Source organism: Falco biarmicus, chromosome 9 (genome assembly GCF_023638135.1).
Source record: "Falco biarmicus isolate bFalBia1 chromosome 9, bFalBia1.pri, whole genome shotgun sequence".
Taxonomy (NCBI): Eukaryota; Metazoa; Chordata; class Aves; order Falconiformes; family Falconidae; genus Falco; species Falco biarmicus.
This window is the reverse complement of record NC_079296.1, coordinates 4,825,324-4,845,679: the sequence shown is the minus strand read 5'-3', so window position 1 is coordinate 4,845,679 and position 20,356 is coordinate 4,825,324. Positions and strand designations below refer to the sequence as shown.

General features: G+C 60.3%; 1 protein-coding gene across 1 annotated transcript; it reads right to left on the bottom strand.

Annotated features, from left to right (window-relative positions):
- Positions 1-151: 151 nt before the first annotated feature.
- On the bottom strand, positions 152-20,356 carry LAMC3 (laminin subunit gamma 3). Its single transcript, XM_056352305.1, has 28 exons — positions 19,523-20,356; positions 15,356-15,660; positions 15,033-15,163; positions 14,028-14,194; positions 13,436-13,624; positions 13,142-13,259; positions 12,963-13,061; positions 12,479-12,615; positions 10,852-10,968; positions 10,337-10,535; positions 10,012-10,124; positions 9,531-9,749; positions 7,474-7,662; positions 7,144-7,389; positions 6,664-6,817; positions 6,406-6,548; positions 6,146-6,324; positions 5,916-6,054; positions 5,271-5,476; positions 4,899-4,975; positions 4,631-4,765; positions 4,175-4,319; positions 3,890-4,048; positions 3,437-3,539; positions 3,125-3,324; positions 2,725-2,871; positions 2,439-2,538; positions 152-1,772 (listed from the first exon to the last, which is right to left on the bottom strand). The coding sequence occupies exons 1-28, from the start codon at positions 20,265-20,267 to the stop codon at positions 1,522-1,524; spliced, it is 5,112 nt and encodes a 1,703-aa protein (XP_056208280.1). The 5' UTR covers positions 20,268-20,356; the 3' UTR covers positions 152-1,521.

Here is a 20,356-nt window from a genome sequence, read left to right as displayed (position 1 = left end):
GGGAGCCCCTGCCATTACCCTCCTGCAGCACGGCAGCTCTGGAACCCCACTCCTTCGGCAGCTTTTGTGCAGTATTAGGAGGGAGATGGGTTTGTTCACAGTAGGAAAATCCTGTGTCCCTTCCAGACCCCTGGACCCACCAGAGGCAACGTTGGGGGAATCCGATGTCTATGGCAGCAGTTTTACATACAGCATTACAAAAGACTTCGGCAAACCTGACTTCCAGCACTGTGAGCAGAACACCACAGATAAAACAGGTTAAAAAATGAAGTGGGCACCAGCCTGGGGACTTGTTCCTGGTCTTCTGGGAATGACTTCAACCGCTACCTGGCATCACGTACAGCCAGTACAGGGTGGCCTGAGCAAGGATGTGGCTCTGCTGCCTGCATGGCCCCATGGAGCAGCCCAGCCGTATGGGAGCGCGGGGTGAATGCACATGCCTTTCCTTTAAAGGCGATACAGCCGCTGACCTCTGCCACCCACTGGGAGTGACACTGGCAGGAGCTGGCCCTGTCCAGCTGCTCCCTGTCCAGCCCTGGTGCCACCAGCCAGCTCCTCTCCAGTGGGGAGGGTGTGTGGGTGCTGATGCGGGGCTGTGGGTGATGCAGCTGCAAGTGTCAGCTCTCCCACCTCCCTGCCCGCTGCAGTGCTATGCCACCCAGCCCCTAGGTCTGCTGGCAATTGGGCTGGTTTATAGCCAGACCTGGTGACATCCAGTGAGCCAAGCAGAGCTGGGACAGGACACAAAGGCCAGAGCTGTGGGCAGGAGCAACCTTGCGCTACCCTGGAGCAGGCTCTTACCCTGCAGCAGGCAGAGGGTGCCCCCACCTGCGTGCCAGCAGCTGATTAAAGGTACAGCTTTGCTCTTGCTTGGCCCCAAATTTAGCCCTCTCTGCTACAAACTCCCTTCCCCTGGGAAGCAGGCAAGCTCCATGCCCTCCAGTGAGCAGCTCTGTGCCTGGCTTCACCAGGATTCATCTCTGCACCTCTGTAACCACAGCACATGAGCATCACACTGCAGGGCACTGTGCAGCAGGACCACCTTCCAGCATGTGTGCAACAACCCCTCTCATCTCCTGGGGCAGGAGGGACTGCTGGGTGTCACAGCTTTGGGACGCTACATGATAAGCTGTCCCTCCCCGGCATGCTGTGCTGTGGTGGGGAAGGAGGGATGGAGGGATGTGTCTAGCATGGAGGAAATCTGTGATGGTTCTTCATTCACTCCATGGTGAGAGACCAACCCTGTGACGGCTCCATATCCTGCACAGAAACATCGGTGGTCCCTTGTAGCTGGTTGTCCCATCACCATGAGGACAGAGCTGGTGGCTGAAGTCATGCCGCAGAGTGCTCGGGACACTGAGCCTGAATCGGTGCAGATGCAGACCTGGGGTGTGATACTGTGTGGAACGCAGCGTGAAGAGCAATGAGGGGGATTGATGCTGGTGAATGCAGGGTGTCCTTCGCTCTGCTGTCCCATGTGCAGGGAGGCACAGAGGTGATGGAGCAGCGGCCAGGGACTTATCACTGCCACTTTGAGCAGCCCTCAGGGAGGCTCCGCAAAATGTCCTCCAGGTTCTGCTTGTCGGCCCGGATCTCAGCCAAGTCACTCTCAAATGCCTGGATCTTCTCCTGCTGCTGTGCTGCTGCCTGCTGCAGCAGGCTGAGCTGGCTGCCCAAGGCACCCGGCGTGGCCAGGCGCGACCACAGCCGCTCCAGCTGCAGCCGCCCGGCGCTCAGCACCGCTTCCACCTGCATGGCCTGCTCCAGGTTGCCTGGGCAAGGGGAGAGAACATGGATGAGAGGCTGAAAGCCAGGCAGGAGGGGTTCTGGACATGCTCCAGGGGCTCAGCCCTTCAGTGCCAGGCAAAGTACAGGGAGTGGGTGCAGTGGGGCATGGAGGCATTGCAGCTTCCCAGTGATCACGGATAAGAGAATAGGACTGTGGCTCCAGGCAGGGCCTGGGCACATCTCTCTCTTACAGATGGGTAATGATTTCCACCCCTTTGCAAAATTTCTCAGATACAAGAGTTCTGGAGCACTCAGAGATGTACCCAGATGATCAAAGCAGAGGAGCTGGAGCAAAACCAATCATCAACAAGGAACGAACCCAGCCCAGAACACCCCTCAGCTCCAAAGCGACTGAACCCCTGGCCCAGCCCTGCTCCTCCTGGAGATGCCAAGGGAGATCAGTGTCCTCACACCGGGCATGAACACATGCATTCAGCAAGCCCCAGTTCATTCTGTACAAGAGCTTTCCTCTAGACATGAGCCCTCAAGAAGCTTTGCTAAGACCCTGAGCAGTCTCAGCCGAAGGGCACCCAGCTCAGCCTAGATGGCCAGCAAGCAGGAGACCCAGCACCAGTGAGCAGAAGAGCCCTGAGTCCCGACATCCTGGTCCTTCCCCAAGAGCCTGCACCCAACTCCCACCCAGGTCTCACCTAGGCTGCTTAACAGGTTGTTCAGGATCTCGATGTCCGAGATGAGTGAGCCCCGGGCTTCCTGGAGACTTTTTGCCATCTCACTCACTTCTTTTTGAACCTTCCAACACAAACAGACACCCAGATCAGGGACACTGTTGACCCTCGGCTGGATGGGAGAGGGGAGGGGATCCCAGGAACATCCCCAAGGCATTCCCTGTATGGTGGAGCCCAAAAGTCAGGTTCTTCTCTATGCTTTGGGCTATGGGCAAAGCCCCTTCCAGGCTCTAGAGGAGACCCAACACACCTGATGTGCTTCCTCCAGGTCCCCCCTGAGCTTCTCAGCCATATGCTTCTGCCGGGAGAGCTCCTGCTGGGTCTCATTGGCACGTGTGGCGAGCTGGCTGGCATGCTTGCGGGCCTGCTTGCTCTCCTGCAGCATAGCCTGCGCCCTCTGCAAAGGGACAGAGATGGGGACAGTCACCCAGGGACATGCAGAGGCACTGTGACTGGCTCCTAGTTGGGTGCATCCCCCTGGTCTGCAAGCAGACAAGGCTGTGCTGTGCTGGATGGGCAGCAGAAGCTGTATTTGGGAGCTCTGCAGCCCTGCGTGCAACAGGCTGGGCTCTGCCTGTGATGGCTGCAAGCCTGGCTGTGCCCTGCAGCCTGGTGCAGGCTCCCTGCACCCCACAGCCCTCTCCTCAGACCTTGGTGCTCTCCCCAGAGACTTGCTCAGCCTCCCCAGCTGTCCTCTGGGCTGTGGTAGAGATGGACAAGGAGTTTCTCAGTGTCTTCTCTGCCTGTTGAATCTTCCTCTGGGCCTCCATCATTGCCCTGTTGCGCACAAGTGCCATCCTCCTGCTCAGGGCAGCCTGGCCCTTCCGATGCCCAAGCACCTTCTTCATGCCTGTGGGGACACCCCAGCCATCACCGAACTCTCCCTTTCTTCCCTTGGCACCCAGAGCCAGCGTGGTGAGAGCCAAGCTGTGGCTGGAGATGCTCAGGCTGGTGCCTTTTACCTTCCAAGCTGGCCAGGAGGGACTTCGCATCAGAGAGCACAGCTTTTCCATGTGAGACGGCCGAGGTGGCCATGCCGTGGGCAGAACCAGCCCGGTGCCGCAGCTGGGGAGAGGAGAGGAAGAGTGAGGCTGGGGAGGGAGTGAAGAGCTGCACCCAGCTGAGAAATGTGGGTCCCAGCTCTCTCCTGCTTGGCAGGCAAGCTCCTTGGGAGATCCAGGAGATCTGGAAACCCATGTGGAGATGCCTTCCAAAATATCCACTCCCAACCTCCTGGATGCAGGCACGGTCCCTCCGGTCAGTGGAGCAGCAGGGATGGGGCTCACCTACCCTCCCTGTGCCCCGGGTAGGAGGCAGGAAAGGGATGCAGTTGGCATGCCCACAGCTCCAGCTGGAACAGTGTGTCCCCATCACTTACTTTGCAGGGACACCTGGTGCAAGTGAGCTGCAATTACCTGCTCAAAGCCATGGGTCTTTTGCAGCTCCCGGCGCAATCTGGCTGCCAGGGCACGGGATGCTTCAATGGCCTGCTGAGCTGATGGCTCCTGTGCCTCCACTGCCTGCTCCAGCGCTGCCAGGTCCTGTGCCAGGGCTCCAGCCTGCACCGGCAGTGCCTGTTGTGGGGTCAGGGATGGCAAAGGCTCCAAGAGAGCATCTCCCAGCCCGGGAGGTGCTGCTGCCTAACGGGTGAAGCAGGGGGCAGGGATACAAGCAGGAGCCTTAGCTTGGACACTGCTCACCTGCCTCAGTGCAGCCACCTGCGGAAGTTTTTTGGCCATGTCTGCATTTGCCTGCTGCACAGCTGCAAAAGCTCTCCTGGCCTCCACTGACACCTCTGCCACGCCAGCACCCAGCTCCTCCCGCACCCTCTGGATTTCCTCGTACCTATGTGGACAGGACTCTGCTGTCACCTGGGGTCCTCCGGCCCCTTGAAGGGTGTAGGTGACAGTATACTGAGTCCTGGCTCCAGACATGGATGTAGGGGGAAATACTGGGGGCTTTCCCTGAAACACCCCCAGCATGGAGCACCCTGGCTTTCTGCTTTGCAACACTGTGGTGTAATGAGTTTGACAGGACTCAGCACATTCTTGTTGGGCAGGTGACAAATCACCGTGATAGAGTCCTGTAACAGGGACCTGGCCAGAGGCAAGGGGCTGTGGTGCCCTGCCAGCCCCTCCTTGCTGCCAGCCCCTCACCCGGCCTCCAGCTCACGCTGCACATCTGGCATCGCGTTCCCCTCCAGCAGGCTCTGCAGGAGCTTGGAGCTGGCGTTGGAGGCACGTAGTGCTCTCCTGACCACCGCCTCCACCTGTGCCACGGTGTCCTCATGGCTGCAGGGACAAAAGCACCCGGAGAGATGATATTAGGATTGGTCTCTTGGGAAAGGAGCTGCCATCCCGCACCCCCAGCTGGGCAGGCAGCCTCCTCTGCCCGTGCATGCCGGGATCAGACTTGCAGGTGTACCTCTTGGCCAGCGCCCGCACCTTCAGCGCCCAGTGGCTCCAGTTTGTGGGCTGCTGAGGGATTTCCTGGGGAATCTCCTTGAAATGCAAACAGCAGCAGTGAGACCCTGGTGGGGAGCAGGACCCCCGGACTCCACCAGCCAAGCACAAACAAGAACCCCCCAAAGGGCAGGAGGATGTTTGCAAACAAGAGCGAGCAAGGGAAATAGCTCCTCTTGACTCAGCTGCAAGGTGGGCTATACCCACATGGATCCCAGGCTTCCCCACTCACCCAGTGTGTGTCACATCACACCCCACCAGTCCTGCACATCCCATTGCTCCCCAGGATAGCCACCAGCCCCCCCAGGAGCCCGGGGCCGATGGGAGCCCGCACCATGGCAGCCAGGGTGTCCGCAGTGTGTAGCATCTCCTGCTGCGCTGACTGCAGCACGTCCCCAATCTCTGACAGCAGGATGCAGGTCTTGGGGGGTCCATGGCCGGAGCAGCCAGTGGTGCGGCTGGCATTGCTGAGACGGCCCCGCGCAGTGCCCAGTGTCCCTGCCAGCTGCCCCATCTGCACTAAGAGGGTGGCCCAGGCACCTGCGGGCAGCACAAGCAGCTGCTTGTTGCTCACAGCAGTGCTCGGGGCTCCCCAGTTGCCTATGGGGCTGCCCCATGCCTGAGACCCTCCCCTCCACCTTCTGATGAAAGGGGAAGACAGTCCCTCCTGGGTGCTCAGGAGGGACCCAGGGACGCAGCACCCAAAGGGCACCCCATGTGCCGATGTTCAGCCCCTGGTAATGCCCATCACCGGCTGCTCCAAACCCTCATGGGTGCAAGCATCCCTGCAGTGCTCTGTCCCACACGAAAAGGCATGGCCCCCCCCGGCTGCCCTCCCATCTCAGTCACCCCATCACCCATCCTGAGCCCAGTGCTGACCTGGGACCTCCTTGCACCCACCAGCATGTCACAGCACCCTGTGGGAGCAGAGAGCTCACAGAGGGGGGCTCCCTCTATGGTGAAGGGGTGTCCCTGGTACCTTGCAGGAGGTGAGGGCTGGGCAGCCCATCTCCACGGGGCGCATCTCCCAGCATGGGGGACTGGCCCAGGCGGATGTCGCAGCCTGGTTTTTGCAGCCATTCCTCCATCTCCTGCAGCCTGGCCTTCAGCCGGTCAGCCTGCGGGCAAGACGTGGGGGGACATGGTGGGACAGTGAGGCAGAGCAGGGGCTGGGGTGCTGCACCTCCCTCGGCAGGGCATGGGCAGTACCTCGTCCTTCACCAGCCCGTAGCAGGCAGGACACTGCTGGCAGCGGGAGCTCGGCGGGTCAGGGAAGAAGTTGGCCTGGCACCGGTCACACTTGTAGCCCACGAAGCCGGGGTGGCAGAGGCAGGTGCTGTTCTCGTGGCACTGCGGGGTGATGGAGCCCAGTGGCGAGCAGTTGCAGGCTGCAACGGCAGCAGAAAGGCATCATGCCGTGGCTGCCCACCCGAGTTTAGGGACAAAGGCGCAGTCCCTGTCCCCGTTACCTCGGCAGCCCCTGGCAGAGAAGCCGAAGAAACCGTGGTGGCATCGGTCGCATTGCTTCCCCGTGACACCCGGCTGGCAGGTGCACTGCCCCGTCAGCGTGTGGCACCCGCTGTCCCGTGACCCCATGGGGTGGCACTGGCAGCTGGCACAGAGAGGCAGAGGGTGATGAGTGAGCAACGGGTGCAAAGAGCAGAGACCAGAGCTGGGGACACAGAGCCACTGCTGTCCCTTTGCAGCCCCACATGTGCCCCACATACCTCTTACACCCCACAGCAGGCTGCAGGCCATAGTAGCCAGGCTGGCAGAGCCCACAGGCTCTGCCTGTCACATGAGGGAGGCAGTGACACTGGCCTGTGCTGGGATCGCAGCCCTCCAGCCCTAGGGCTGAGCCGTCAGGGTGGCAGTCACAAGCTATGGGAGACAAAACACTGCTCACATGCCAGCATGGGGCTGGCGGATGGGACTGCAGGAATGAGGCACCAGGGCTGCTCTCCCCGCAGCGTGTAGACCCACGTCCTCCCCATCAAACAGGGCTCCAGGAGGCTGAGACCCTGCAGACCGGAGTATCTCCAGGCAAGGACAGCAGTGGAGGAAGGGGGCAAAGGACATTCCTGAGCATTTAGGGCCAGCCCAAACCATCCATCAGCCCCTAAACCTTCTGGGCATCCTCCTTCCACCCTCTGCCTCCACTGCTGGGAGAATTTTGGCTGCAGCGGGGCCCCTGGGGCCATACGTACGTGCGCACTTCCCGGCAGGGTCGGGGGCCAGTGCATCTCCATAGAAGCCCAGCAGACACCTCTCGCAGTGGTCACCGGTCGTGTTGTACAGGCAGCGCAGGCACCGGCCAGATACAGGGTCACAGTTCCCCACAGCATTGGGATCCACGTTCCCATGACACTGGCAGGGGACACAGGGATGCACGGGGCCCCTCTGCCCTAGGGGGTCCCCAAAAAACCCGTCGTCGCAGAGCTCACAGCGTTTTCCTGGGGAAGGCAAAAAGGTGGGGAGGGTCCAAGAACACCAGTGCTGCCGGTGGCCCCCTTGCCCACACCCGCCCCCAGGCTCACCTCTCTGCCCCGGGGGGCAGTGGGTGCAGACCACCTCCCCACTGCTGGGCACCTTGCTGCAGGGCGAGTGACCGGGGCAGGGGCATGGCTTGCAGTCATCAAAACGCCCCATGAAGGGGTTGCCATAAAAGCCAGGGCTGCAGCGCTCACAGGAGGGACCTTCTGTATTGTGCAAACACTGGCAGTGCCCTGCAAGGAGGAAAATAGAGCTGAGGGTCTGCAAAAAACCAGCCCCAAATCACAGTGGGGACAGCGGGAGGGGTGGAGAGCCCAGCGCTGAGTGTGGCACGCCACCGGTGCTGAGAGGGTTGCACAGCTCCAGCCAAGTGATCACACCGGGATTGCATGCCCCCAACAAGGACTTGGAAGATTTTCCCTCCCTGCCCCATCATTTCTCCAGGGAGAAAGTTTTGGAGAGGATGCCAGGGCCACAGCAGCAGTCCCGTGGTCCCTGCGCCGGCGCTGGCTCACGCATGCAGCCCCGTCAATGTGCACCCAGTCTGTCGGCGCCTGTGATAATCGACAACACATTTCTCGGTGATGAGGCGCGTAGTTCCCAGCCTGTCATGGAAAACACAAGCAACCAGCCGGCACCCACCAGGAGTGAGTGGCGAGCCGAGCCGGTGAGTCACGGCCTTCTGAAATTGGGAGGAGGAAGATGAAGGATGATCAAGGAACCCCCCCATCTCCAGGCAGATGCTCTGCTTGACTGGAGAGGGAGAAGAAGCCAGGGAGAGGATTTTTCTCCATGGTTTGTGGGGTCGGGTCATACCAGGCAGGTTGTGCAGGAGGGAATGGGTATTTTTCCATTTTCTTCACATCCAGGCAGAGCCGGACGATGGAAAAGAAAGGAAAAGCGGGTGACAGGAAGGGGTGGAAAAATAAACGAAAGGAAACATGTGGGCTGGCTTGGGCTGGCAGCGCCTGGGCCAAGACATCAAAAGCCTGGCCCTGGGGATCGTGCAGGCAGCGGCGCCAGCCCTGGCTCTGCAAGATGAGGGGCGAGTTTGCAGAGCTGCTGCCACGTTTCCGCTGGCAGGGCAGGGGCACTTGCTGAGCACAGTGCCTCTTCCAGCCCTTTCCATCCTGGTCATAAACTGTTGTCGCTCCTCACTGAGGAGAGCCAGCCAGCGAGGAGCCCCAGGGGCTCTGTCTGGGTACCAAATGCATCATCTTATTTCCAAGCTCTTTTCAGTGCCAATCAGAGCTGCTGCTTTCTGCATGGGTGGATGGGGAGGAAGGCATCATCTCATGAGCCGCTCATGGCTCCGATCTCCCTTTCCCCAGGGCTGAAAGCAGCGAGGCTGGGGCTGGATTCATGCAGCCACCCCAAGGTCCAAGGCAGTGGTTTGCAATCCTACCCCTCTTCCCCAACCAAAGCCATCCAGACGCTTTGCCTGGCAAGAGAGGGGAAAACCAACACGCTGCAAACAACCCCAGACACAGCCACACCTCCCTGAAGACTTTGCTTCTATTTTTTCCTCCCTTCAAGCCACAGTCCCTGCTGCAGTCACGCACCTCTGAGCTGGATCTAGAGGCAGAGCAGAGCTTGGGCTGGCAGCATGAGAGCTGGCTTCTCTGGTGTCTTCCCGCAAGCCTGGCACCACTGTATTTTCCTGCTCTTTTACTTGCTTCTCTGCTCAGGTTCACCCTCAGTTTGCAGGCACCAGGGCTCTGCCCAGTCCTGCTCTGCTCCTTGGGCAGCGATGCTGCCTGCGAGAGTTGTCATGGCAAAACCCTTTGCCTCCCTCCTGCCCTGACGCCCACCTCCCACTCCTCTGGGGACCAGCACCCTTCCTTTCTTCTCCTTTAAGGCCATGAAGGACCATGAAAGATGCCCCTCTTACAAATTACCCCTGTTACTGCACTTCAGTAATTACCTCTGACTTTGCAGTTATGAACCCTGTCCCTACAACCAGCCAAGCAATTCAACTTGCAAGTTTTGGCTAGTGCAACCTCACAGATGGTTTCCAGCACCCCTCAGAAACAAGAAAAGACAGGGATTTGTCACCTGTGCACGTAGCGATGGGACGAGCAGAGGGGGTAGGGGTGCGCACCTGTGAGGGGGTGACAGTCCCCATGCTGGTTGCAGGCGCAGGGCACGCAGCTGACAAAGGGGCCACCAAAAGGGTTCTCCCGCTTGAAGCCGGGTGCGCAGGACTGGCAGAACTGCCCCGCATAGCCCAGGGGACATGTGCACTCCTCCACCCAGCCCGCCCGTGCCCCCGGCCCAGGGCGAGCGGAGGTGAGCTGGACATCGCTCAGGTACAGCCTGCCTGCGAGAGGGGAGAGCAGCGTGAGAATGGGTGGCATGTCCTGCAGCCCTGCTCTCCCCATCCTGCCTGGAAATGCTCCAGACAGGCACAGGAGACCCCAGAATCCCTCCTGGAGAGCTCAGCAGTGTTCACAGGGAGGAGCCAGCCCCTGCACCAACACATCCCCTGCAATGCCTCTCTTCCCCAAGAGCCTGATGCTGCTTCAGTGTCCCCAGCCCCATCCCAGCTTGGTGCCTGTGGGGACTTGCATGGAGCCACCCACCTCGCATGGGGCTGCGGCTCACATGGAGGCGAAGGGTGGTCAGGTTGGAGAGCAGGCGCTGGAAGCTGAAGGCTGACAGTGAAGGCTCCACATCCTCCTCTGCCTCATGCAACCTGTTAGAGAAAGAGTGCGGGAGGAAGGACAGGACCAGCCTGACAGCCATGTGCCGCCAGACCGGGGCCAGGCACAGTGATGGGGGCACAGTTGAATGCCCAGGCAGGGCAGTGAGTGGGGCTGAACCCCACAGCATGGGGCAGCCCAGACAAGATCAGACGTGCTGTGTCCCAAACCCAGCCGAGGCTCCCCAAAGCACCATGAGGGGTACCTGAAGGTGACAGCCTGCTTCCCATGCTGGGGCTCGCTCTTGCTGCTGGACATGGTGATCTGCATCCCCTCACCCTCCAGCACCAGCTGGACCTGGAGCAGGGGCACCCCAGTTTCTGTCCCCATCCCATTCCCCTCCACTCCCAGCAGCAGGGACAGGAGCTGCCCGTAACTGAGATGCTGGTTCTGCAGAAACTTCTCTGTGAGGGAAGAGAGGAGCAAAGTCTGTAGGACATGGAGATACCAACTCTTGCCAGGGCTGCCAGTGCAGTCCTGCTCCCACCAGCATCACCAGGAGCCACGGTCACCCTCCTAGAGCAGGGCCAGCTCCAACCTGCCCTCCCAGGGTCCTGATCCACCTCTCCAATCCCCCACACTGCCTTGTATTATTGACACACTCAGCTCTGGGACGGAGCCCAGCGCCTCACACACCAGCACAGCAGTGGAATGTCCCATGAGAGCACCGTGGTGTCCCCACGGCAGAGCAGGACCCCAAGGACCCAGCATACACAATACCTGGTGCAAGAAAATCCACTGGCTCCTCTCCATCCCAGTCGATGACGATGTCCCCATCAGCCCAGCGCAGAGGCCAGTCTGCATTGCCTGGAGCCGCAGCAGCCCAGCCCTCCAGCCCTGCATGACGGCACAGAGCAGCAGTGCATGGGCAAAAGGAGCAGCGAGTCCCCCCCAGCCCAGCACCAGCAAGGTGCTGCTTTCGGGGCTCTGTCCCTCTTCCCAACTCTCCAGGGTCTTGTAAGGGGCCAGTGCTTTGTAACATCCTGCTCCACTTGGGCTCTGTGCTCTCATGCGCTGGAGAGTGGCCCTAGCCATCCCCCCCCATCTGTTTATTTTCTTAGATTTGGAGGAAATTATTATCTTTAAACTTTTGCCCCTCTGCTGTGGTTCCAATGTTACTGTGGGCTGGAGAGCGCAGGAAGGCCAGGGAGAAATGGGGAGTCATTGCATTAAGTTGGTTTCCTTTGGAAACCAGCTAAAGTTGTTGTGGGTTCCCCGACCCCCCCTGGTTAGTTATTTCTTCCAGCCCCCGGTGCCTACAGGACAAACACCAGGAAATCCCTCCCTGGCTCTTGGGTGGGCTGTGCTTGATTATCAAATCGTCCTGAATTTGGACCCTTTCACCCAGCACAGGGAATGTCCAGCTGATCCGGTTCAGCTGTGGATTCAGGAGCGCTTTGGGGAGCAGGGCTTGAGGAGGGCAGGTGGCTGCGTCCTCCCTGCACTGCCCGGCCATGCTGAGCCTCTTGCAACCCAGCCCAGGGCTCTGCCAAACCTGTCCCTAAAGGAGCAGCCCCAAACTGGCTGCATGAAGAGTGGAAAAAAGACTCGGTTTAAAGCCTGGCTCTGGTTCAAGGCCATGGAAGACATTACAGCAGTACAGCAACTGGCGGCATGGTTTAAAGGCAAGCAGGATAAATCTGCGCCTGGTGTGCTGGCACCCTTGTGCTCGCTGGCGCGCACACCCCATCGGGACACAGGCGAAGCACAGAGCCAGGCTGCCTGAGATGGGTGCCTGTACCTTGCAGGGCGCAGGCAGGGGTCCCAGTGAGCGGGGGCTGCGGTGGGGGCCACGGGGTGGCCGCTGCACGCGTCGAGCTGTGCGGCAGATGGCAGGGTTTCCCCGAGCATCCCGCATGCATCCACCTCAGCCACGCACAGCTCTGCAGCTGGGCAAGAGCACCCCATCCCATTCCTCTGCCTGCCCTGCCACATCCCAGCCAAGGATGTGGAAAAGAGGGAATAAGGGGGAAAGTTCCCACCAAGCTCCGTCCTTCTAGTTTTTATCTTTCTGAACTGATTTTTAGTGCTCCTGCAGCACCTGGTGTAGTGGGATGGCTGTGCCTGGCCCCGCAGCCCACCCTGAGCCGTGCACAGCCCCTGGAGCAGGTTGGCATGGAGGGATGCCATGGGGAGCCAGGGACAGCCTGTGCCCATGGAGCTGGGGGCAAAAGCAGAGGTTTAACAGCAAAAGAGCAGTAAGCCAGAGAAAACCACCTCCAGCCGTCACCACCAGTTAGCCCCAAAGGGGGATGCTCAGCCCCAGCCTTCCGAAACTGCTGGAGTTTTTTGGCTGGAGTTGGTGTAGCTGTGCCCTCTGTTTTGCCTGGGGCTGGGGGGCCGGTACCTTGGTTGAAGTCAGAGTGGACGTGAGTCACCTCGTAGCCATCTGCTGCCGTGCAGACGGTGGAGTGGCCATAGCAGAAGCAGCTGGTGCAGCCAACGGGGTTGTGGGGCTGCAGGTTAAACCAGCCTGGCTGGCATCTGGGCATGGGGAGGAAACAAGAGCAGGTGGCATGGGGCAGGCAGAGCAGCAGGGGACCACAGCAGCATCCTGGGGAGGGACACTGGTGGCGGCTCTGAGTGAGCCCGTGCCAGTGGTGCAGAGGGATGCAGCCCCATTGCCTTGCCAGCCAGCCAGCACCTCTGCAGGGAGTGACCCTGCAGGGTTCCCACCACAAAGCCCCTGTGAGGGCTTGTGTGTAGGGGCTGGGGGAGCAGCAGTGCCCCACGGAGGTGAAGATGCCTGCCCTGCACCAACCACCGAGCTGTGGCACTGATCCCAGCCTAGAAAGGGGCAGCGGTCCCCATCCTGGGGCCACAGTGCTTACCTGTTGCACAAGTGCCCCTCCACCCTCTCTTTGCAGGTGCAATGCCCTGTGTTGGGGTCGCAGGTGCCCACACTGCCTGCTGGGTCGCAGGTGCAGGGTCTGGATGGGGCGAGATGAAGGCAGGAGGTGAGCCCTGGTCCTGTCCTGCTGCTCCTGCCCAGGGCTGCGCTCCTCCTCACCTGCAGCCGCCTTCGCTGAGGCTGTGGTAGCCATTCTTGCAGCGTTCACACTTCCAGCCCGTCACATTGGCTTTGCAGAGACAGGTCCCTGAGCTATCACACTGGGGCTGCAGGGAGCCTGCGGAGACCCCGGCCAGCCCTGAGGCTCAACCCCAGCTGGGGAGAGACACGGGGCAGGGAGAGATGGGGAGACCCCAGGCGAGGCACAGCCCACCAAACCCACCCCTCCCAGCCAACTCCCAGCTAGGGCAGGGGGCTTGCAGCCCGAGCCCAGCTTGGCACAGCCCCACGCACCTGCGGGGTGGCAGTGGCAGGGCTGGCAGGCTGCCTGGGGCTCCCAGCGGTAGTGGTTCTGCCGGCAGCGCTCGCAGTGGGGCCCGGCCGTGTTATCACGGCAGTTGCGGCAGTGGCCCCCGTGCCCGCTGCGGCGGTACAGCTCTCGGTCATAGAAGCACTCGTCCGAGCGGCCGCTGCAGTTGCAGGCTGGGGGGTGGAGACAGGAGGTTGGCACCTGCGGGGCACAGGGCTCACCCAGGGGTTAAGGCAACCTCCTGTGGGGCTGGAGGAGCCAGAGGGGCTGCTCGGCTCAGTGGGGCAAGCTTTTGGCAACGCCTCTGGATTGGAAGCAGAGGTGGGGCGGCACCATGCAGACAGCTGCACTCATGGGATAAGGAAATGTCGAGGAATCCTCAGGGTGATGCTGTGAAGGGGGACTCTGGGTTGTAAATCCTCCCTCCCTGCACAGAGCAGCCTTACAAAATGCAGCAGGCGCTTTCTTCCCATGCAGTAAGGGCAGGAGCTGCCAGACTAGCCGATGCAGCACCAGCGCAGCCCCTCAGGGCTGGCCACACACGGTGACCACCGAGCCAGCCCAGGGGATACTCACGGAGACACTCGTTGGCAGCCTCGGCCGTGCCGCGAGCCCAGGGCCGGTCCTGGTAGAAGGGCTGGCAGCTCTCGCAGTCGGTGCCGGCCGTGTTGTGCTGGCACACGCAGACCAGCTGCCCAGCCTCGTCCGGCGCGCACTCGCTGGCGTGGCCATTGCATTTGCACCTGCAGCAAGACCCCAGCGCACAGACAAGCCGCTCTGAGCACTGGCATGGGCAGCAGCCAGCAGTGGATGGCGCTCAGGCTGTGCAGCATGCGGCCCTGCTGCTGAGCTGGCCAGCCGGGGGTGGCCATGGGGTGAGGAGCAGGGCAGAAAGCAGCTCTGGCTGTGCTGGTGTTGAGGCTGCCCGTCATGTCCCCGAGGCAATCCCAGCCCAGCCAGCTGGGAGGCCACAGACTGAGGGTGGCCTGTGCAAGATGCTAACTAGCTCCGGCTGCTGGGGCCGGGGGTGAGAAGACAGTGACAGGGGCTGCCCCAGGGCAGGCAGCTCACACCAGGCTGGAGAGATTTCCCACTCCTCCCAGCCAGGGAAGGGCATGGGCAGCACAGCCCATGGGCAGCACCAAGTGGGTGCCACGGCATCTCCGTCCCACATCATCTCCCTAATCCCACTGGCAGCTGCTCCGGCTCCTCAGACCATGTCTGTACCAATTCCAACCTCCTCCAGCAGCCTTAGGGCATCTCTCTACCAGCACCCCAGGACCTCTCTTTTGCTGTGCCCAGGGACCAAGCAGGGCCACAGGAGGGGCAACACAAGCCCCCATGCCATTAAAAGCCATGGGCTGGGAGGGGGCAAAGAGTTCCAGGTTTCATCATCCATCTCTGCACTGCCAGCTCCTTTTACACATGGAGGAAGTTTACACATGGAGGAAGCCCCATCGGAGCAGTTTGTCCCCAAAAAGCAATTCAAACAAGGCTGAGGTGGGGATCAGCTGCCCCAGCCCCACAGCCCTGGGAAGGTCGCCCCACTCCTGCCCTCACCCCGGCCTGGCTGCCTCTCACCTGCCACCGACAGAGAAGTCAGAGATGGCATAGTAGTATGACTGCAGCACCTTGGGGTCCTTGAAGATGTCATCTCCAAATGTGTTGAGCCGGTTCAAGGAGATGAGCAGGTCGGTGACAGTCACCCACTCCTGCAGGGGACGTGAGGAAGGCACCTTGGTGAGGGGTCTGGGTCCCCAACTCCCCACCCCAACGAAGATGCATCCTGCACCCTTTCTTACAGGGATGCAGGGCATCACAGGTGCTTTTACCCTGAGAGGCTGCATTAATGCACTTGGTCCTGGGGCACCATGCACCCCACCCCCCTCTTGCCCCAGCAGCACCTGCAGTGCCGGGCTTCCATCAAAATTATAGGCGCTGGGCCGTCCCTCGAGGGTGGAGAAGGCTACGTTGCCCCCGCTGAGCGGGGAGATGTCACTGAATTCGTCGGTGCAGAAGGCCACCTGCTCGTCCTCCCCTGGCCGCAGGTACTGCCGCTGCCGCTTCCTGTAGGTCTTCTCACAAGATGCACTGTAGTACTGGAAGGGTACCCAGGGCCCCTTGGCGTGGCTGCGCTTGTAGATGGCGAAGCTCTCGGGGCGGCTGGTGTGAAACTTCAGCCGCACGTAGGTGATCTCATAGGCTTTGCCTGGGGACAGACCCACCACGCTGTCACCCTCTCCCATCACCCAACAGGCACCACAGCCTGTGCCAGGACTGAAAATATCCCAGTACCCCATCCTGCACAGCTGCCTGCATCCCCCTGCTCCCACCGTGGGCACTGTTTTCCTCTCCTGGCCACAGCTAAAAGAGGAGAATTCACTATCCAGCTCCCCTTAACCAGCTCCTCCTCGCTGCAGCCCAAACTTCATCCAGCTCCAATTCTTGCCCCAGTGCAGCCGCCCACCCATTGAATGGATGCACCGGGCGGGTTGTAGCTGCAAAGCCAGGCTCTAACCAGCAGCCAGAAGGAAGAGTCAGGCCCATGGCGCTGAGCAGCATCTCTGGGGCAGCAGTGCCACAGGGATGGGGAGGTGGAAAGGTTCAAGGCCAGTCCCTTTGCAGGGAGCTGCGTGCCGGGACCTGGCATCGTTGCTGTCTTTGCTGGGATGAAGGCAAAGAGAAGCCACCAATCCCCAGGGCAGCCAGCGCAGCTCTGGAAGCGCTTGAAAGAATTAGCAAAAAGGGGAAAAGAAAACACCAAAGTGAACATCAGAACCGCTTAATTGCCAGAGATGAAGGACCAGCTCAAAGACTGGATTGCTCCATAGCAGCACCACTCCTGACAGCGCAAAACAATTAGCTGCAAGGTTTTGGCTTTATTTGAAAAGATAATGAGTTGGGAATGTTAGAGGGGTTATTCCGGGACTAGGAAAACAAGCCTTTAATTGGGCCCATATGAATACTGTCGCATATGTGCTGCGACTTTGCTGCAGGGGAGCCAAGGCAGCCCGGCTACCAGAGCTGGGAAAAGCAGCTGCCTCCCATCAGGGACACAGGGAGCACCCGACTGAGCGCCCGGGGGGGTCAGACCCACTCGCAGCCCACCGGGAGGTGACAAGGACCAAGAAGGGACTGCAACTGGGCTGTTCCACCACTGCCATGCTCCCCTGTGCCTCTCCCCAAATTCACCTCCCTTTGGGACCCTTCCAGACTGGCAACAGTGGGGGTGCCCCTGCCTTACACCCCGCACTGGGGGGGACATGCGGTGGGCGCCAGTTCCCAGACAGCACAGTCCCGCGGGGGATGTCTGCTAAAACAGTGAGGTCGGGGCCATCACCTCCCGGAGCAGTTTCCTCTGGGAGAGGAAGGGAGCTCAGCGCTGTGTCAATAAACAGCCCCTGCCCCAAGCAGCCCCACACGAGGGGAGGGGGCGGCTGGGCTGGGGCAGCTCAATTTCAGTGCCTCCAGCTGGGATGGAGGAGACTTGCTGCGCTGGGGAATCATCCCGAGGGAGCGCGTGCTTTTCTCAGACAGGCATTTTAATCAGCCAAATTCTGCTTAGAAAAGGAAAAGAAAAACAAAACAAAACAAAACCAAAAAACACCCCAGAAATTAGCCCAGGCTGATTGTCCCCCCTTTGCTGCTTGGGAAGGTGTGACATGTCCCAACGCCAGGCGTGCTGCAGGGCAGGGATGCTGGGAGGGTGCACAGGCAGCTAAGGGTGACAGCACCGGGACCCCTGGATGCCTTCCCAGCTGTGCTGTCCTCCAAAGTGCTCACCTGCCTCTCGCAGAGCCCAAACTGCAGCTCCTACCGTGCCAGGGGCCCCAGGCCTGAGAGGAGAGGAGCATGCAGGACAGCTGTGTCACCTATGTGTCCCCAGCTACCTCCAGTGCCCTCAGCCTTAGCTCTGGAAGCCCACCACAGGCTCGCATCCCACAGGAAAATCAGTCACAAATGCAGATACCATCATATCAAGACACTCTGAAACAAGCCATTGGCATGCAGAGAGCTACCCAGGGACCCCCGGTGCCTGTTGCCTTTGCAAGCCTGTGGATATTTTGGGTTCCTCCCTGACGTCTGACAGGGTAAACGCAACAGCCACGGGCGCTCAGTATTATTGATCTGCTCTGAGTCCAATGCACTGTAACAGCGTGGCTGAAACCTCGCAGAGAAGAGAGATTTAAAGCAGAGAAGAGAGATTTAAAGGAGGATAATCTAATTAACTCCAATCAACAGCATGCAGGTAAACACAGGTCTTGTCCAACTCATTCATTATCTTATTTAATAAGCTCCCCAGGTAACCACACTGGAGAACCTACAAGACATCTGACTCAGGACTGAGCCAGACGAGCAGGCTGGCAGGGACACGCTATGTGGGTTAAAAAACTCAGTTACTCAGTGGAGCTCATGAGCAAGGACTCGTCCTGGGTCGCATCCCCAGGGGCTGGTTCTGCTTTTCCTCCCTAACCCAAGTGAAAGCATTAAGGTAGCAATAAAGGTCTGCAGCTGGGACAAGAATGGGTCCCTGTGGCTATGGGAAAGGTCAGACAGCAGTGAGCCAGGCACCAAAATGGCACTTTTTAGCATGGTAAGATATACAAGCCATGCAGGAAAAAGGGATGCTCTGGCTCAGGAAAGGGTGTAGGGACCGAGGCTGAAGATGAGCTCAGTGCAACTTTGTGGCTTTGGATGTGTTAATGGGAGACAGACACAGCAGGGCGGTCACAGGGACTGGACAACTGGAAAGCCAAGTGCAGGGTCCGAGAGGGCGTGCAGAGGAGCCAAGGAAGAGCCAGAGGAAAGCCTGAGAGTGGGAAGCAAGCCCCACGGTTTGGGCAGCTCGGGCTGGAACAAGGGGCTGCTGCATCGGTCGGTGTGCTGGCGCCCGCACGTGTCCCTGTGCTGAGCTGGCACTGGTGCCACGACCGTGTCTTGCCCAGCCATGCAGGTTGCATTTGGGTTGCCTGTGCCCCGGGTCAAACACAACCGGAGCTGGGGCAATCTGACAGCCTGCGTTAGATGGGCAAGAGGCTGGCAGATCCCCTCAAGCGGGGCTGGCAGGAGCAGGAGCAGGGAGTGGGGATGGTACACTCCTCTGGCATCGCTTCTCATGCCTGGTGGGGAGCTCAGCCATGGCCCGAAGACAAGGACCAGATGTCCGCCCGCTCATGGGGGGCTGGGAAAGCGATGACCTCTGCCCAGCCAGGCAGCTCCCGCATCACTGCCGGGGCAGGCACAGGCCCTCCACCATCACCCTGACCCCAGCCGCCGGGTCCCACCAGCACCGCGCTGTGCCACACTGACTGTCCCGTGACTGGCTCTGACCACAGCCCCTCCACTATCCCTTCAGCATGCAGGTGGTAGGAGACTGCAGGGAATGAAGATTTTACAGTGCTGGCCAATAGCCAGGATAGTTTAGATGGCAGGAAAATGTTAAAAAAAAAAATCTTTTTAAAATGCCAGGCATGCCCGTGGGTTTAAGTAGCCTCCAAGCAGGCAGCTTGCACAGTGTTTAAAACAGAGGATCGGATCCCAGCTGGGGAAACTTGCTGGGGCTGGACAGTGTGCGCAGAGCTCTGCGCTCCTGGGGCATACTGGGCATCCTCAGCAGCGCACAGGGCGAGATGGCACAGGCTTGTCACCCACAGTGCTCACCCCCAGCAGGCACATCTCCGCTGGTGGGTGGCCAGGGGTAGGGACCCGCCTGCCTCCTGCTCTGCAGACTTGCATAATTGTCAAAAAACCAGCTTCAGGAGGGCAGACACCGCGGGCACGGCAGGCTGGGAAGCAGCACAGGCAGGCACGGCTGCTGGCATCCTCACCCCACAAAGAACCAGGGTTTGGCTGATGGACAGGGCAGACCTTGCCCGGGTCCTTTCAGTGATCTACCCACAGCACTTCACAAAGGGCACCTCCTTCCTTGCACCCCCTAAAAGCCCTGGAGAGGGTCCTCTCTAATGCAAAACCGGCACCAAGAGCTACAGGGTGCAGAGCACCCACCCCCCCAGGCCCTGCACCCAGCTCTCCATGCAGTTTCCCTCACTGGCACCACAGCAGTTCCTTACCCAGGTGGAGGGTGATGTTGACAGAGTTGGGGTGCTGGATGCCGAAGGCCATGGACTGGCTCTGCCACCAGGTGCTCTCCTCCTGGCTGTGGAAGTCGGTGAGGAAGGAGGCGTTGTGGTGGAGCCGGGGGTCAGTGGCATCGCAGCGGTGGCACAGGGCGCTGGCGTGGCGGGCACCCATCTGCAGGCAGTAATCCTCAGGGGGTGAACCGCACGTGTTGGTGGCCTGGGCAGCCCGGCCAAAGGCAGCGTTCTCGAAGACGGGCATGCAGCGGCGAGGCTGGCCCTGGGGGTCCTGGCAGGCGGGTGAGCCCTCTGCCCCCAGCCCCAGCCCCAGCAGGACCAGCAAGCAGAGCTCGGGAGGCCGTGCCATGCTGGGGCTCGCCTGGCCGGACTCTGAGCCTCCTCGGGGTGGCATGGCGGGAGCAGGCGGGACGGGATGGGATGGGATGGGACGGGATGGGACGGGTCCCCCTGCCCGGCACCTCCTCTCGCTCCGAGGTCCATCTTGTGGAAGCTGCTGGGAATGTCGAAAGCTTTGTCTGTGAGCCCGGGTTGTGGAGTTTGGGCTTCCCCCAGGCCACCCTGGTCCCCAGGCCGTGGGGCTGGGCAGGATGGGACCCCTCCAGTGGGATGCACCCTGGCCCTGTTGCTTCTGGGATGGGGGAGTCTGCACCTCTGGCTGCACGAAGGGAGCTGAGCTCCTCCATTTCTCAGCCCTAGGGATGAGCTTGTGGTGATACATGCCCCACCTGAGTTTTTCCTTAAGCTGGTGGGGGCCACCGCTTTTCTCATAGCCCCAAAATCATGAGGGGGTGGGAGAAAGGCTTTGGA

Bases quoted from the DNA above. Each gene is read 5' to 3' on its own strand.
- LAMC3 (XM_056352305.1), bottom strand. From the start codon at position 20,267: ATGTATCACCACAAGCTCATCCCTAGGGCTGAGAAATGGAGGAGCTCA. The intron at 6,325-6,405 runs GTAACGGGGACA...CTGCCGTTGCAG, and splicing joins CTCTGCCAGGGGCTGCCGAG to CCTGCAACTGCTCGCCACTG. The intron at 4,049-4,174 runs GTGAGCAGTGTC...ACCCCACAACAG, and splicing joins AGGTGGCTGCACTGAGGCAG to GCACTGCCGGTGCAGGCTGG.